The following is a 16,630-nucleotide window of genomic DNA, read 5'->3' as shown; positions in this document are numbered from 1 at the left end:
GTCACACATGGGACAGTCACGCTTCGAGGACAAATGACTTGTCTAGACACATGCAGCAAGAGAAGGAATGTCCTGGAGGAGACTGCCCCTCCTTCTCCAGAGGCATAGAAGGAGTCTGAACAGGGGTTTACATCTTAGGTCTGCTACTCCGAGCTGTGGGACCTTGAGTTTATTTCACCTGAACTTTAGTTGCCTCATCCATGACATGGGAACCATGTACCAACCTATGGGGTCGAGGCGAGGGTTAAACACACTCAGGTATGTAAAGTGCTTTGTAAATCAGTCAGCTCTATACCAGTATTAGCCAAAGGACCAAAAGACGAGAAGAGTCAAAGTCATCTCTAGGCAGTGCCATGTGCGCAGTGCTAACCTAGCTGACCTCCTCTTCTCCAGGGCAAGAGCGAGACCACCGGGGGAGCCCTGTCCCAAAGGCCTTGTCGTCCCAGACCTAACTCGCTGCCTCCCAGCCTGTCTGAGGAAGAAACTCGCAGGATTGCACGAATATTTTCTTCCCGATACTCCCAGAAAGACTAATGCAGCCCAAGATACTGAGGGAAGGACCACCCACCCACTCACCCTCAGCCTTGTCTGGCCTCCCTCAGGGCTGTGAAAGCCCTGAAACCACCACCAGCCTTGTCCCTGGACACCAGTCAGCCCAGACTAGAGGAGCGTCACAGACCAGCCCAGTGTCCACCTGCCAGGACTTCAGCTTCCTCCTCGGATGGTGAGGCAAAGGCTAGAAATGGTGGATTCCAGTGCCCAAGTGGCCCACCCGTCTTTTGACCAAGGGACCCAAGCGGGCATCTTTCGGCTGGGAAACTCCTCCCAGTGTCCTTGACCAGAGCCTCCTGCTGACAGGAGCCTACCCTCTGCCTGAATATGATAGGCCCTTTTGCCTTAAAGGGGTTGGGGAGGGTGGGTGGAGATGTTGTGCCTCGCGCATAGCCAGGGAAATCCTGGGGCCGACCTCCAGTTCATTTGCTTGGGAATAAGGGTATTTTATAGATAAAATTATTTTTATGCTGTGTTGAAATAATCAGTAGGAGAGGAGGGGGAAATTATCTCCTTCAAACTTTTTATCTGATTGTCTGAAACTCTAACCATGCTTTTAACTTATTGTTTTTACCCAGCTCTGAAGGTCATTGTTCCTGCCTGTGTTTGAATAAAATCATATTGGTATTTGTATTCTGTGCACAAGTGTTTCCCGGGTTGGCCACTGGACTGCAGTGTCAGAAATTTGCTTGTGCTCTGACAGCCAGAGAGAAAGCTTTGCAACCATACAATCCCTTGGAGAAGCTCATCTGGAACGGGGGGTCCAGGGTCACCATGAGACTTCTGACTCCTCCGAAGATTAGGTTGATGCAGATTAGGGTGACACCTAGTATTTCCTTTGCTGGTACCTCAGATCTATCAGCACAGTAATGGGGCTCATGGCACAGGCCTGCTCAGAATGCCCCATCTCTCTGGGATGAGTACATAGCTCTGGCTTAGACTGTCAGACTCCAAACATTCGAGCAGCTACCATAGAAAGGGCCTGTGGGGGCATTAGAAGGGGGCAGAAATGTGCAGAGTGGCTGGGAGGGAACTACCTGGAGGGCCCTGCTTTCCACCCCCAAGCATAGGTCATCTCAGTCCTCAGAACAACTCTATAACCCACATCTTATGATTCCCGTCTTATAGTTAAACTGAAGCTCAACGAAGTTAAGTGACTTGCCTCTGTTCATGTACTTAGGAAGCAGATCACACAAGACACCTCCAGACATGTCACAAGGCTTCTGCGCCCAGGATACAGCCAGTTAAGTGCTTTGAATTCGGGGAGTTCATGGAGGAAACCATGTGGGCTGGAGCAGTCAGAGAAGGCTTCCTTGAAGAGCTAAGTCTGGGGGTGAGACCAGGGAGGAACCAGCAGGGCATGCGGGCCACGGTCCAGCTGGGGAGAGAGCAGAGACGGGTCCGGCTCTGCCACTTCCCGATAGGTCGCCTCCGGCTTGACTGCGCAAGCCTCTATCTGTCAGAGCCTCTGTTGCCTCATCTGTAAAGCAAGATAACAAGCCCGGCTTCGCTGGGTTGTTGAGAAGATTAAATGAGATGACGTTTGTGAAAGGGCTTTGCCAGCAATTGGCACTTAATGGAAGCATAGGAAATGTCAGCCCCACCCACCCCTCCCCCACTGACCCGGAGCAAGTCAGTAGATAGGCAGGCTCACCACTAACTGTGAGGCAGGACATGCCCCAGAGGGTACAGGGTGATGCAGGGTGCCCCCCTCATCGGTCAAGTGCACTCAGACCAGCATGTCCCCTTTCATCTGTTTGTCTCGGCCCCCTAACCTTCGGCCTGCCAGCTCACCTCCTCCCCAGTGTCTCCCTCTCAGCTCACCAGCTGCCTGTCTGCCAGGAGCTTTCAAGGCCCAGGTCTCTGCCTCCCTTGAGGCCACAGAGAAGCTAGGGGCCTAGGCCTGAGGGGTTACGCCTCAGGTGAAGAATTTTCCTTCCCAATCCTGCTCCAGCTCCTGTAAATAACTTGATGGGGTCGAGTTAGGATAAGGACATGCATGACTCCTACCCAGGCTGCGGGCGGCCTCTGATAACACAGAGGCACCCTGAGGGTCTGAAAACCTCCCCCTACACTTACAGAGTGTGTTATTTACCAGTGGCTTCTCCCCAGAAGTTGGATCTATTTTGCAGTAACAGCTCAGACGCCCTGCCAAGCATGCAGCACCGGCTAAGGGCATGAGGTACATGTTTGTTCCACCACCACCAACAGAACTAGCCAGCGTCTCCCTACTTCCCTTTCAGCACTCCCTCCACAGAGCCCTGAAAATGGGTGCTTCTCATCACCCAGAGGTTGGCTGATCGCAGCCCATGGCAGCCAGCTTTGGAACTTCTAGCACAGACTGGATTCTGGGGACACGGAGCCAAAGCAGACAGACCTGGCCCTGCCCTCAAAGAGCTCCCAGGCCCACGTGAGCTAAGCTGCCCTCCCTCTGGGTCTCTCCAGGGCCCACCACCCCCTTGTTTGGGTTCCGACTATTTACCCCTCCCCACCTCCCGGCTGCAATTCACCCACCACCTCCAGACTGCCATTTTCAGCTGGAGCCAAGAACCTACTTCCAGAACGCTCCCCACCTCAGCAGCCCTAGCAGCCCCTTCCCTTCATAGGACTAACCCAACTGCCTGTTCTGCTGACACTGGGGCAGGGACTGCTCCAAGGAGGACCTTTGCACTTGAGTGTCTGGACTTGTGACCATGGCCATGGCTCTGCGCCCAAGTCTAGCAGTGGCCTCTGCCTGCTCCTCTGCCCCACCCAGTCACCTCCCTTCCCTTCCCACCTCTCTTCTTCTCTCCTTCCCTGCCCCCTGCCCCTCCCTCCTCTCTACTCAGTCACCTGGATCCCAGGTTCAGATTCGCCCACCCCTCACCCTCCGTGTCTACCAAGGGGGCCTCAGCGGCTGCTGCGAGGAACCCTTCCCGCCCCACCCCTCACACCCTCCCCAGAGCCCTTTGGCCTCAGGCGTGTCCATGCTGAAGCCCCCAAGTGTCATATCATAGAGAACAGTGTCATATCATGGAGAACAGATGGGTCCAAAGTACATTACAGTTTGCAGGCTGAAGTCAGGCCCTGCCAAGTATTGCGACCTGGGCGAGTCACTGTCCCTCCCTAAGACTCTGTTTTCCCCTCTGCAACCTAAGCATTAAAATGCATGGATCCTCAGCCATAGAAAGGAGTGAAGTGCTGACACATGCTCCAACATGGATGAACTTGGAAAACACTGCTAAGTCAGAGGCCAGTCACAAAAGGTCACATATTGTGTGGTTCTATTTATACAAAATGTTCAGAATCAGCAAATCTATAGAGACAAAGTAGATTAGTGATTGCCTGGGGTTGTGGGGAGGGGAGAAAGGAAGTGACACTGTTGATGTGTACGGGGATATTGGGGAGGGTAATGAAAGTGTTCTAAAACTGATGGTTGCATAACTGTGAATACGCTAAAAACCGTTGAATCGTACCAGTTATATAGGTAAATTGTATGGTATGGGAATTATATCTCAATAAAGCTATTTTAAAAAAAAAAAAAACTTAGACTCCTAATTGTACCTACCTCATAGTGTTGTGAAGAGATAGAAATAATGTATGTAAAGTTTCTAGCACGTGGTAGGCACCAAGAAGTGAGTTATCATCGTTGTTACTATTAAGAGGAGGCCCAGGAGAGCCCTGCCCAGACTATCATGGAAGCCTTGACCTTTGGACTCTCAAAAGTGACAAGTCCAAACCCCCCACCCCATATATACCCTCATCACCCGAGGAAGCACTAATCAGCTGGAAAGGGCTAGTTTAAAGAACCCCAAGTCAAGGGAGCTGAAGCAGATCTGGAACTCCAAGCTTCCCCCTCACCTCCCTGCCCCTCACCAGCCGCCTCTGGTCAAGTGACCAGGCTGTCAACTAGCTTCTCCAGGATAAGGTTTCAGGTCAGCCAGAGTGTATAAAGACAGGTGCCAAGCCAGAGGCTGCAGGGACGACAGCAAATGACAGAGGCGTGATCAGGTCCCTGCTGCCACCTCCTGGGATGGAGCCCTGAGGAGCCTTAAAGAGACCCTATGCTTCCCCCACTTTGGCTGGACTCACAGGTAAGACCCCACTCTCCACCCCACCTTCCTCCTCCAAGTTCTCCCCTCGCAGCAGCCTATGGAGAGCAGCCAGGAGCTGTCAGGGTCACTAACCATAGCAGGACAGAGCCGGTAGAGGTTGAGTCAAGATGAGGGAACACGGCAGCCCTGATGAGGGCACTATGGCGGGGCTGGGACTCCACCCCAGCTCCTGTGTCACTCACCCAGGACTCACTTCCCCCTTGCCCTGCTGGTTGCCTCTGCTGTGATTTTGCAAATCCCCATAGATAAAGAAGTGGCTTTCTCCTTAGTCTGACCCAGAGTCCCGAGGATTCCCCCAGAGCATAAAGCCCTTTCCCCATGAGGCCCCCTCTCCTGAGTAGGGGGGCCACCCCAGCTCTGCTCAGACAGCTTCCTCAGTGGGGATGCAGTAGAGGCTTTGCCAGGAGGGTGGAGTCAGGCAGCGTATCTCAGAAAAGGGGCTTCTGATCCCTGCTTCAGAGCCACCACAGAGAACTTGTTTCTAATGCAGATTCCCAGACCCCAGCTCAGGCCTGAATCTCTGGGGCTGAGGGCCAAGAATCCACTCTGTAAACAAGCAGCTCAGGGATCCTGAGCTCTCCCTGAAGTCTGAGACTCTGGGTGGTGGAACAGGAACAGGTGCTAGACAGACCTGGGCTCTAATTCCAGCTCCATCCCATTAGCCTTACGATTAGCTGAAGCCCTGGAAGCCCCAGGGCCCTTGTTTATGAGGACAATCATAGCAGCTACCTTGTATGCCGTATAAAAGGGTTGAACTAGTTAATGCCTGTAAAGCCCTCAGCACGGTGCCTGGTGCAGGAAGCACTCGGCAGATGTTAATGGGGCACCACGACTCTGGGCGTGCAGGCTGAAATGTCCCATCCCTCACGTGCCCCAGCAGAGCACAGGAAGGAGGGTCTGCTCTACGCTTCACCTTTGCCAGTGGGAAAGTTCTGCTGGCTGCTAGGGCTCCCTGGGTACCAATTCAGGAGGCTGGAGTAAAGGGGGAAGGAGGTTAAGGAGCACTGGCCTCAGGGCCCCTGCCTGTGCCCACCATTGTGGCCTCCCCCCTGCCCTGCCCCCACTTGACCAGTGAAAGTCTAGAGCCCTCCGCACCTGAGTCCACTCCACCCTCCCGTGGGGGGCTCGGGACAGCCTCTGGAATAGGCTCCAGCTTCACCCTTGGCCGCTGCTCTTGACCAAGTTCAGGCTCCAACACCTCTTGCTGCACCATCCCTTCAGCCTCACTTGTCTCTGAGCCTCCAGTCCATCCTTGACACCTGCACCAGCCTGATCCAAACACAGGTCTGATGGTGTCATTTCTCACCTTGAAAACACCAACCAGTCCCCATTCTCGCTAAGTACAGCTGTGGCATTTGAGGCCCTCCACCAAAGAACACTGTGGACATCTCAGACCTTGTTGCCCATTTCCCCACCTCAGCAAGTGGGGTCCCTTGGTCAACTGGTCCTCCCTGGACCCCTCTGGCCCTGGGCCGTCCCTATACCAGGCTGCACAGAGAACCAAGATAAGTAGCCCCAGTCCCTGCTTTGGGACACCCCCCCCATCTAGGCAGGAAACCATTGCAGTTAATGAGTTAATTCTAGGGACTTCTCTGGCAGTCCAGTGGTTAAGACTCCACGCTTCCACTGCAGGCGGCACAGGTTCGATCCCTGGTTGGGCAACTAAGATCCTGCATGGCGCACAGCGTGGCCAAAAAAAAAAAAAAACCAGAGCTAATCCTAAAGAAGGCGTGGGACGGAGGCAGTTGAGGACAAAGGAGGTTCAGAAGGGAAGCCGTGCCTGATGGTTCAGCCCCTCTGGCCAGAGGACACAGGCGGCCCCTGGGAGACGGACCCAGCCCATGAGGCAAAGCCCACCAAGTGCTCCCTGCAGGGCCTGGCCCATCGCAAACACTCCACTGCCAGGGGCCAATGGCAGGGAATGCACTGAGTCACACAGCCCTGGGCGGGATCCCACCTCTGCTCCTCAGTTCCTGACTCTGAAAGTGGAATTAAAATACCTAACTTGCAGGATTCTTCTATTAGAGCCTGGGTGGCCACCAAGCTTTTGAAAAAGGGACACTTGTACAACCAGCAAGAGACACTAGAGAACACACCTCCCAAGGGCCTCCCTGCCCTGAGAGTCGGGCCCTCACATTCCTGAAGCCGAGGTTCCCAGCAGCACAGCTCCTGTCAGAGGAGGGGAAAGGCCAGGGCTTGAGGGAAGAGAGGCTGACAGGATGCAGGCACTGGCAGCTATTCCCACACACAACCAGGGACTTTCATTCCAACCCCAGACAGAGGAGCCAGAGCCTCCCTGCCGGGGACTGAGCCTGCCTGGCAGCTGCTGGGCTTCTGCAGGGCGAAGGGGAAGGAGGACAGTGTTCCCCCCGCACGCCTGCAGTGCTGTCCCCTCAGCCAGGCTCAGCTCCACGCCAGCCTCCCAAGGGGCCAGATCCTCCTTGGACCTTCTCAGGGAGGCAACACAGAAAGGCAGGCAGACGGGCTGTGGGAGGAGCACTGCAGGGGGAGCCTGAGGCCTGACTGCGTGCTGTGCGCTGGTCTCAGCCTCTCTGGGCACATTTTCTTCCTCTGCCAAATTGGACACCGATGCCCACCCACCCAGCCCTCCTCGCCAAGCTCTTGTTCTATGTGCTTAGCACTTAATTCCCCAGAGAGGGGTTTTGCATGCAATTTAAAGGGCTTTGAATGCCCTCAACAAAAAAGCAAGATAGTGGATATCCACACTACCACATCCACTGGGGCCCCTGAGTGAACGGTGAAGGGGGCCTTATTGCCACCACAAGAACCTGGTTGGAGCTCTGAATTTGAGGAAGTCTCTTTCCAACTTAAGCCTCTCTTTTCTCACCTGTAAAATGGATTTAAATGCTGTCCTGCCCTCTTTCCAGGGCTGTTTCAAGCCTAGTGGGCTCTGACACTGGTGGCTGGTAACACTGAGCAAGCCAACATCTCTGAGCCTCCATTCGCTCAAACGCAGGGAGAGGAAGGGGGAGCCTACCTCTCAGGAAAGTTGTGAGAATTCAGTGAAATCGTGTGTAAAGCTCCACCGCAAGAGCCTCACGCCCCATAGCCATTCCCTCCTCCTACCCTAAGCGGTGCCCTGGACTCTCGCACAAGCGCACGCCCTTCCCTGCACCTGGAACCCCCCTCCCACTTCTCCAGCTGCTGAAATTTTGCCCACCTTTCAAGGCCCTCCCCCCACCCCCCACCATGAAACTGTCCTAATTCTACCTCACAAACAAGAGAGAGGGTTTCTCCCTCCTTGGGGTCCCTTCTTGATGGTTCCTTCCTTCCAACATTGATCCAGCCCATCTTGCACTGCAGTTACGTGTGGGTGTGTCTAATGCCCCCACAAGACTCCTTGAGAGTTCCCCACGGGCAGGTCACACAGACTGTTTTTACTCATCTCCAGATTTCCTGGAGTGCCAAGCACAGAGCTTAGCATGAGCTGGGTCTTAGGGAGGTCCATAGGCCACGACAAGGACTTTGGACTTTGTTCTGAATAACTAGGCGGGGCGGGGGTGGTTGGAGAGCTTTAAAGCAGGGGAGTGACATGATCTGAATTATGCTTGGACACTAGGTTAGGTCCCCATCCAGAAAATCTCCTCCTGCATTTGCTGCCCAGGCCTAACATTCCAGAATCGGTGCACAATTCCCTTTATGACTCCATAACTTCAAAATGCATACAATCCTTATATGTAAGCTATATCTCAATTTTTAAAGTTTTAAAAATAAAAGTAAAATGTTAAGTGCAACTTCATGCCGGGAGAGATCAAAATAAAAGCACCCCCTTCCCCGGGGCAGGATTCAAAAGTTGTCCCTCCACACTATGACCCAGGCTTCCAGACTGGGATCCAGTGGCTGGTGAACTCCCATCTCAACCCATCCTCCATCTCACCTCCTTCATTCCCTTTGGATAATTCTACACCTATCTGTGTTCCTGAATGTAAGCTCCTTGGGGGCAAGGGCCAAACATGATTCATTCCATATCTTTCCTCCCCTAGTACCTGCCATAGTGTTCAAGAAATAGCTGATCATTAAGATAGTCACTTACACCTTAGCATGAATTAGAAACATCAGCTCCTTCTTAAGAACAGACTTTTCTAGGGAAAGGCGACAGCAAGCATAAGAGTCCAGGGAGCCATGTGGGTTGAAGAGACAGGACAGGGAGAACCAGAGTTGTAGACCACAGTCCTGAAAGAAGCCTCAAGTGGTCACCCCTATCTTTTGGAATCCATTTCACCACTGGTGAATAGGTAATATATCATTCCCATTTACCCAAGAGAGGTTAAATAATGTATCTAATGTCCCTCACCCATTAGTAAGCCATGAAGACAGGGCAGGAACTCAGGTTTCCTCACCACAGGACCAGAGTTCTTCTATTACCATAGAGAAGGGGGCACACAGTCAGCCCACTTAACAGCTAACTCTATGGGACTGGCCCTGGCTCCAGGGGTGACAATGCTGAAGGGTCCAGGATCCCAGCACACTGGGGGGCGCCGAGTGTGTGAGTTGGGGTGCCCGTGGGCATGAACTGCCAAGAGATGGCATCAGCACCAAAGGCCTGTACCCGCTTCCCAAGGTAACCAAGGCTAAACCAGGACCCTCATGTACACATGCCCCTGGTCCACCAGCAGTAAGATGGGTGCAGGCACAGTGCACCCCTGGGGGCAGGGAGGGGGCACAGTCCCCCTCAGAGCCCTGGGGAGGCCGAGCAGCAGAGGGGCCCAGGGTCAGTCACCACCCCCCCACCCCCATCCCTCCACAGCAGAACACCAGCCCGGGAGTCCTACAGTGTTGGGAGGAAACATCTCTAGTCACAGGCTAAATATCTTTGGTGACAGAGAAGCAATCACAGGCTGAGAAGGACTGTGTTTGTTTTAAGTAAAGAAGAGTACATTCAGGCAGGCTTGGAGGAAACAACAACTACAACCCCTCAGCCAAGATGGCTAGCAGTTTAACTGAGCCATGAGGCACATTTATTTTGTTGATTTGGGACGGCAGGGCCTAAAGCCATGAGACTTGGCAGCCTCTCTCTCCATACACCTCAGGGAGCAGGCCTTTCGCAGGAAGCAGCCTGAGGCTGGGGAAGGAGAACGGGGTTGGGGGGTTGCTTGTCCCTGCCTGAGCCTTTATACAGTGGAGACCCACCTCCAACCGGGAGGGGAGAGGGGTCAGGGTGAAGATGGCAAGACATAAGGGAGGAAAGTGACCTGTTCTTATAAGTCAAATCCACACAGCTAAGCACAGCCATGCACAGGCTTTTCCCTTATAAACACCCTCCTGATGCTGAGGGGGGCCTGGGGATGGACCCAGAGGGCATGGGTTCTATCCCCTCCTCTGGCCTGTCTCCTGCAGCCTCCTCCATGCACTGAAGCCCAGGGCTGTGCAGCAGCCTCTCTCCTTGGACCTCCGCTGGGCCCTGGAGGGACCGGGCAGAGCCCCTGGGACCATGGTTGGACTGAAGCCTTCAGAGGTGCCTCCCACAACGGCTGTGAAGTTCCTGGGGGCGGGCACAGCGGCCTGCTTTGCTGACCTCCTCACCTTTCCACTGGACACGGCCAAGGTCCGCCTGCAGGTAGGCGCCCTTTGGCCGAGGGTCATTACTCCCATCAGCGGAGGGGCTGAGTTCTCCACCAGGGCACCTGCAGTGTCTGCCTGCTCGCTTTTCCTCACAGCGGACCCTGAGCAGGCCACTCACCCCACTGCCCACAACCCTGCCTCGCCACCTCCCCATCACCATCACCCAAGACCAAAAGATCTTAGTTCCTTGGCAGGACATGCCAGGGCCCTTCATGGCCTTGCCCTACTTTGTAAGCCAAAAAGTGAGAAGTAGAAGTAAGGAATTACTGGGTGAGCTTGGGCAAGCCACTGACAATTTGTACCAAGAAAAACAATCCACGCTGTTCTCCCTGAGGATCCAACACCACACTGTGTACAGCAGTCTGTGGGCTGGAAACTGCTACACAAAACTGTCATTTTTACCGGGATGTGATGCTGTGACCATGCTTTTCCAAGGTCCAGCCCCAAGCAGGCCCCCCTGCACACAGCCCCATCCACCCCCCACCCAGCCCCTCACAACGCTGCGGGGTGTCCCTCAGATCCAGGGGGAGAACCAGGCGGCCCGGAGCGCGCAGTACCGCGGGGTGCTGGGCACCATCCTGACCATGGTGCGCACCGAGGGCCCCCGCAGCCCCTACAAAGGGCTGGTCGCCGGCCTGCAGCGCCAGATGAGCTTCGCCTCCGTCCGCATCGGCCTCTATGACTCCGTCAAGCAGTTCTACACCCCCAAGGGATCGGACCGTGAGTGCTGAGGGGGTGGGCAGAAGCAGAATCTAGGCTGTGGGTCAGAAGGCCAGGGCAGTGCAGACTCAGAGGCAGAGCTGGGGCGTGAGAAGTTGGTAACATGCTCATGAGAAGACTCTGAGCCTCCGTTAAGGAGCCTCCGGAGCCTTGGCCCAAGAGAGGAAGGCATCAAGCAGGGGAAGCCCCCAGAGATCAGCGTCAGGCCCAGAGAGGTGCTGGGTGGCGGAACACTGGCCCACTTACTCTCCTCCTCTCCAGACTGCAGCATCACTACCCGGATTTTGGCGGGCTGCACCACCGGGGCCATGGCAGTGACCTGTGCCCAGCCCACAGATGTGGTGAAGATCCGATTTCAGGCCAGCGTGCACACTGGGCCCGGGAGCAATAGGAAGTACAGCGGGACAATGGATGCCTACAGGACCATCGCCAGGGAGGAAGGGGTTCGGGGCCTGTGGAAAGGTAGGTCTGGACTCCAGGTTCAGGGGGTCTTGGGAAGTGATTTCCCTACCCTAGGGCTGGAGCAGGGAACTGGGCAAGGGGGGAGTCCAGCACGTGTATTTCAGCGACTCTAAAGGAACATCCCAACCATTGCAACATCCCAGCTGACCCGCCACCCTGCCCCAAATTCAGTTCAGTTTGCCAACTCTTCACCACGTGCAGGACTGTAAGGGAGAGAGAAATGAATAGAAGACATCCTCGTGGCTCTCACAGTCACACAGAGGAGAGGGGACATGTCAAGGAGCAGCTATTCCACAGGGCAGGATGTGCTGGGATCACGCGCAGGGGCAGGGCCGGAGGCAGGAGAGGCCATGCGGGCTGGGGGTTGGGGCGGGGGGAGGTGACGCACAATCTAGGCCTCAAAGGCTGAGCCGGCTCAGCAGAGAGTGAGGGAAGGGCCTCCCCAGCAAAGGCCCACGAGGATGACTGCAGGGCATGGAGAAGAAACGGAGGCCACTGGAGGAAGCAGCCATGAGGAGGGGGCTTCCTTGGGAACAAGGCTTTAGGGTTCCCTACGTGTCTGAGTGGTGGCCACCTTGACAAATGCTGTTGTCTCTCCCACATGTGGCTCGGGCTCACGTGAATCTTGAAGAGGAAACAGTGACCCAGTGAAGGTTAAAGGCAGGACACCTGGGTCACAGCCTCACTTGCTGTGTGCCTTCCTGGAGCCCAGCCCTCATCTGTGAAACTGGGGCGGGGCGGGGCGGGGGGGGGGGGGTCTTGACGCTCTCCAAGGGCCCTGCCAGGGCTACATCCTGTCACTGTTCCAAGAGCCTAGCCTCCCTCTTCCAAAGAAAGGCTTCCTTTTCTGCCTCTAGCCAGGTCTCAGGGAGGCATATCTTAATTCTGATAGATACTGCAGATTATCCTCTGAACTGTGGCCCAAACAAATACAAGAGGGCCTCTCTGTTTTTTATCTCTAAGATGGACATGGATAACCTGAGAGTTTTTAAACATCAGAAAGGAAAGTATGGAATCTGCCCACCTGAGGTGGGCTCCTCTGAGACCCCTGGAATGGGGCACCATGTCCCCCCCACTGGGGCCTGTGGCCTTGCAGCCAGGGGTTCCATTTCTCCTCTTCCCCACTCATCAGCCCCACCCCCTCCCTGACAGGAACTCTGCCCAACATCACGAGGAATGCCATCATCAACTGTGCTGAGATGGTGACCTACGACATCATCAAGGAGAAGCTGCTAAACTACCACCTGCTCACCGGTGAGGCCCTGGGCTCCAGGCAGACGGCCCTCCCATAGCAGAGAGGGAACCCGGGACGCCAGAGAGTGGGCACCACCCACAGGCAACTGGGCTTCAGGAGTGGAGGGAGGCGCAGTGCCCAGCACATCACTATGATGAGTAGGAAAGAACCCCGGACAGGAGGCCCGAGACCTGGCTTCCAGCCCCGTGCCACCTCTCCCCGTGCACCTGTAAGCAAGGGTCACCTTCTCTGACTACAGTTTCCTCCAACTAGGTGGTTGGACTGGATTACCTTCCAACCCTGGGACAGCCCAGTTCTGTTTTACGAGTCCTTACCAAGAGCTCCGCCCTGGGCACTGTGAGAGATTTGGAAAACACTATCCTTACACTCAGGGAGTTCACAGTTTCATGAGGGACAAACAGTGGACACATATGAAACAGAAAGCAAGGGCACGCCTCATCTCACAGCCCAACATTTGCTCTTCCCTAACCTGCGACAGACGACTTCCCCTGCCACTTCGTCTCTGCCTTTGGAGCTGGCTTCTGTGCCACAGTGGTGGCCTCCCCAGTGGACGTGGTGAAGACCCGATATATGAACTCACCCCCAGGCCAGTACCGCAGCCCCTTCAACTGTATGCTGAAGATGGTGACCCAGGAGGGCCCCACAGCCTTCTATAAGGGGTGAGCCTCCCCTCCTGCTGCCAGTACTCCCTCCTAGAGAAGCAGGCCTCCCTCCCCAGCTCCCTTCCTTCCCGCCATGTGGATTGTGTCTACCATGGGTCCACCTGGAAACACACTGGTGAACAGCACAGGTGTAAATGCCACAAAGGACAAGTATAAAGACCTACGGAAATGATTTTTAGAAAGAGTGGACCAGGTCTGATTTGGAGAGTCAGGGAGGCTTATCTGAGAAAAAGGTTTCTAGGCATAGGTCAAAGTGCTATCCCCAAACGTCCTGGGCAGGGGAGGAGGAGGGAAAGGTGGTTGGTAATCCTGAGACTTTTCTCGGACCCACCACCATCACTGTGGACCACCACAGTCGGCAGCCCTAGTGCCCAATGTGCTTCATGTTTTCTTGCTTCTCTGCCTTGGCATTTACTGTTCCCTCGGCGTGGAATGCCTTTCCTGCGCCATCCACATGCTCTACATCTTAGCTGTCCTTCAAAACTAGTTCAAATGCCACCTCCTCCCTAACACTCTCAGGTGTAAACTTTCCCCCTCTGTGAACTTCAGTGATACTTCCTCCACACCACTTTTATGGGATCTACCACTTCCTACTTTGTATCAATATTATAGTATTTGTAAGTTTAAATTATCCCCCATGCTAGAGTGCAGGCTCCTTGCAGCCAAGGACTGTGGCTTATACAGTTGACCCTTGAACAATGCGAGGGTTAGGGGCATGGACCCCATGCAGTTGAAAATACGTGGACAATTTATAGTCGGCCCTCCATACATGAGGTTCCTCCATATCCCTGGTTCCACATCCACAGATTCAACCAACCACGGATCCAACCAACCGCAGATCATACAGTACTGTAGTATTTAATATTGCAAAAAGATCTGTGTATAAGTGGACCCTCACGGTTCAAACTTGTGTTGTTCAAGGGTCAACCGTATACATCTTCCATATCCCAGAGTCCCCAGCACCAAGGCAGCACTCTATAGTGTAGTCATTAACAATCGTCGTGACTGCTAAGTCCCTAAGTATGAGGCCTTTTGCTAAGCACTTCACAAATACTATCTCACCCCCCTGAACTGGGCCGTGTTCTCCACATTTACTGGGGAAGAGACCGAGGCTCAGGAAGGTCATGGAACTTGTCCCAGCTCACAAAGTCTGAATGGCAGAGCCACGGCTCAAACACTGACCGTCAGATACCACCCACATCGTCCATCCCACGCTAAGCTCTTTGCTTGGCCCTCTTACCTCCACCACTGAGGATAGTTTTCTGGCGTCCAGCGTTAGATTGGGCCCAACAAGCAACCATGTTCTCGACCCTGGGATGACGTCACAAAACTGAGTTCCAGCTGACAGTTCTTTTCCTGTAAGTGCCGCCATCATTTCACTCTTCAGCTGTAGCCACTTGTCTCGGTTTGTACTTTCACTTGGCAAACATTCACCGAGGATCTTGCGGGTGCTGGGCCCTGTGCTATGCGCTGTACCTTAACTCATTTAATCCTCTCGACAGCTCCGTGCGGTAGGTGTTCCTGTCCTCATGTTACAGATAAGTAAGCTGAGGCTGAGAAAGATTAAGTTCAAGAAGCTGGTCAAGCTAGGATGTGAATCCAAGTCTAATGCCAGAGTTCACATTCGTTGTCCCCGTGCTGTACGCCCTGTGAGGGGCCCAGGCTGAGGGTTCAGGAGAGGCCTTGGGGGGAGGTTCTGGTGCCCAAGCTGAGTCCCACGGAGCCAAGAGCGAACAGCCCGGCAAGGAGAGAAGGAGATATTCCAAGCAGAAGGAGCAACGTGGGCAAAGGTGTGGGAGGAAGCGTCTGGCGGGAGCTGAGAGGACCAGGAGGGGATTAGCGGAGAGAGAGGCTGAAGAAGAGGCAGGGGCCGGCCGCTCCCTGAGTCTGCGAAGCACAGCCGAGGGGGGCTCTCGCCCAGCCGCGCTACCTACCGCAGGACAGGCAGGCTTTCCGGAGAGCAGCTAAGTTTGGTGTCACGTTGTTTTTGCCCCTCCAGCTGGAGGCCGAGGTCTCCGCAGGGGTGGCCACTCAGGTTGTAAATGAGCCCAGAAATACCCAGCAGCAGAATGGAGTCAGGTGGTTTTAACTGAGCTACTTAACCTCGGTTTCTGAAGAGAAAGAACTGGCAACAATCATAGCTACCTGATAGAACTGTGAGAATTAACTGCCTGACACAGTAACATGGCTCAAAATGTTAGTTTTCTTTCCTTTCCCAACTCCAGCTTCTGCCTAAATTCCTTCAGTAGAGAAGAAAATGACTGAACAATCTCAGAAAATGCTCGTGACTAACAGAAGGCTAGTCCTTTGGCACCAGCACCGAGTGGGGAGAGCGCATAGATCCATGTGGGACTCCAGTCCACCCACCTGACCATGTGGTTGTTTCTCTCATCAGATTTACACCCTCATTTTTGCGTTTGGGAGCCTGGAATGTGGTGATGTTCGTCACCTACGAGCAACTGAAACGGGCCTTGATGAAAGTCCAGGTGCTACGGGAATCTCCATTTTGACTAAGACAAGGCCACTTGGTACTTAACTCGGACAAAACCAGTTAAGGATGGAATAAAGCAGCGGGTCCACACACACAAGGACGTAGACCCACACATGTTTACAGAACTGTTTACTTGCTGCTGACTCAAGAAACAGAAGAGGAGGAAGGACTGTGGTCTTCAGTGCTTTGTCTTAAGAACACCTTTGTTTTGCACTGACAACATGGAAAATAAATTACATTAATTTGTGAAACCCATCAGGTTGGATGCCTAACATTTAGGCAAGGAAAAACAAAACATCCACTTGGATAAAACGGAAGTTTGCAAACTTACGTCCCCTGAAAAATCTGATTAGACGATGAATTATAAACAGGAAAGGGACAGGAGTGGCACGCGATTCACTTGGAAATCAGCTAAGGAGTCTACAGGGGCACCGCCAAAGCAACACAAAGCTTTTGACTGCAGCCTTCGGTTAGCCATGCATCATCAGCTATATTTGTAGCGTGCCTGCTGTGTAAAACCCGCTGGGATTCCAGGAAACGTGAGAAGAAAAGAAGACCTAGAACCTGTGTCAAAGGAGCACTGCTGAGCCAGTGTGAGGCTTAGACCCATAAATGTTTGCTGATGACACTGGAGAATCAAGAGGGCAGCCTCAGTCTCTTTCCTGTAAAATGGGAGTAATAATCCCTTTCCTCCTACCTCACTTGGGGTGTTTATGAGGATCAAGTGAGAAGGTGGGCAAGAAAGCACATTATAAAAGCAAAAGCTCTGTACAAATGTAAATAGAAGGACCATGCCTTGGGAAAGATTTTG

General features: G+C 53.9%; 2 protein-coding genes across 3 annotated transcripts in view; both read left to right on the top strand.

Moving 5' to 3' along the window:
• Positions 1-3,102, top strand: part of C2CD3 (C2 domain containing 3 centriole elongation regulator) — a 130,411-nt gene extending 127,309 nt beyond the window's left edge. Inside the window, exon 32 of one of the 2 annotated variants that reach the window (XM_079928274.1) lies at positions 394-3,102. In XM_079928274.1, coding sequence (XP_079784400.1) covers positions 394-534 — 141 coding nt within the window. In that variant the 3' untranslated portion in view covers positions 535-3,102. The remainder of the gene's footprint in view (positions 1-393) is intronic. The other variant, XM_079928273.1, reaches the window with a different exon arrangement.
• A 6,914-nt stretch (positions 3,103-10,016) lies between these two features.
• UCP3 (uncoupling protein 3) lies at positions 10,017-16,380 on the top strand. Its single transcript, XM_079929363.1, has 6 exons — positions 10,017-10,224; positions 10,748-10,949; positions 11,211-11,411; positions 12,564-12,665; positions 13,145-13,325; positions 15,724-16,380. The coding sequence occupies exons 1-6, from the start codon at positions 10,099-10,101 to the stop codon at positions 15,836-15,838; spliced, it is 927 nt and encodes a 308-aa protein (XP_079785489.1). The 5' UTR covers positions 10,017-10,098; the 3' UTR covers positions 15,839-16,380.
• Positions 16,381-16,630: the final 250 nt, after the last annotated feature.

This window comes from Stenella coeruleoalba (assembly GCF_951394435.1).
Source record: "Stenella coeruleoalba genome assembly, chromosome: 8".
NCBI classification, from domain to species: Eukaryota; Metazoa; Chordata; class Mammalia; order Artiodactyla; family Delphinidae; genus Stenella; species Stenella coeruleoalba.
This window is presented reverse-complemented; position numbering and strand designations above follow the sequence as displayed.

Excerpts from the sequence above, each read along its gene's own strand:
- UCP3 (XM_079929363.1), top strand. The coding sequence starts at position 10,099 with ATGGTTGGACTGAAGCCTTCAGAGGTGCCTCCCACAACGGCTGTGAAG. Across the intron at positions 12,666-13,144 it reads AAACTACCACCTGCTCACCG|ACGACTTCCCCTGCCACTTC; the intron begins GTGAGGCCCTGG and ends AACCTGCGACAG. Across the intron at positions 13,326-15,723 it reads CCCACAGCCTTCTATAAGGG|ATTTACACCCTCATTTTTGC; the intron begins GTGAGCCTCCCC and ends TTCTCTCATCAG.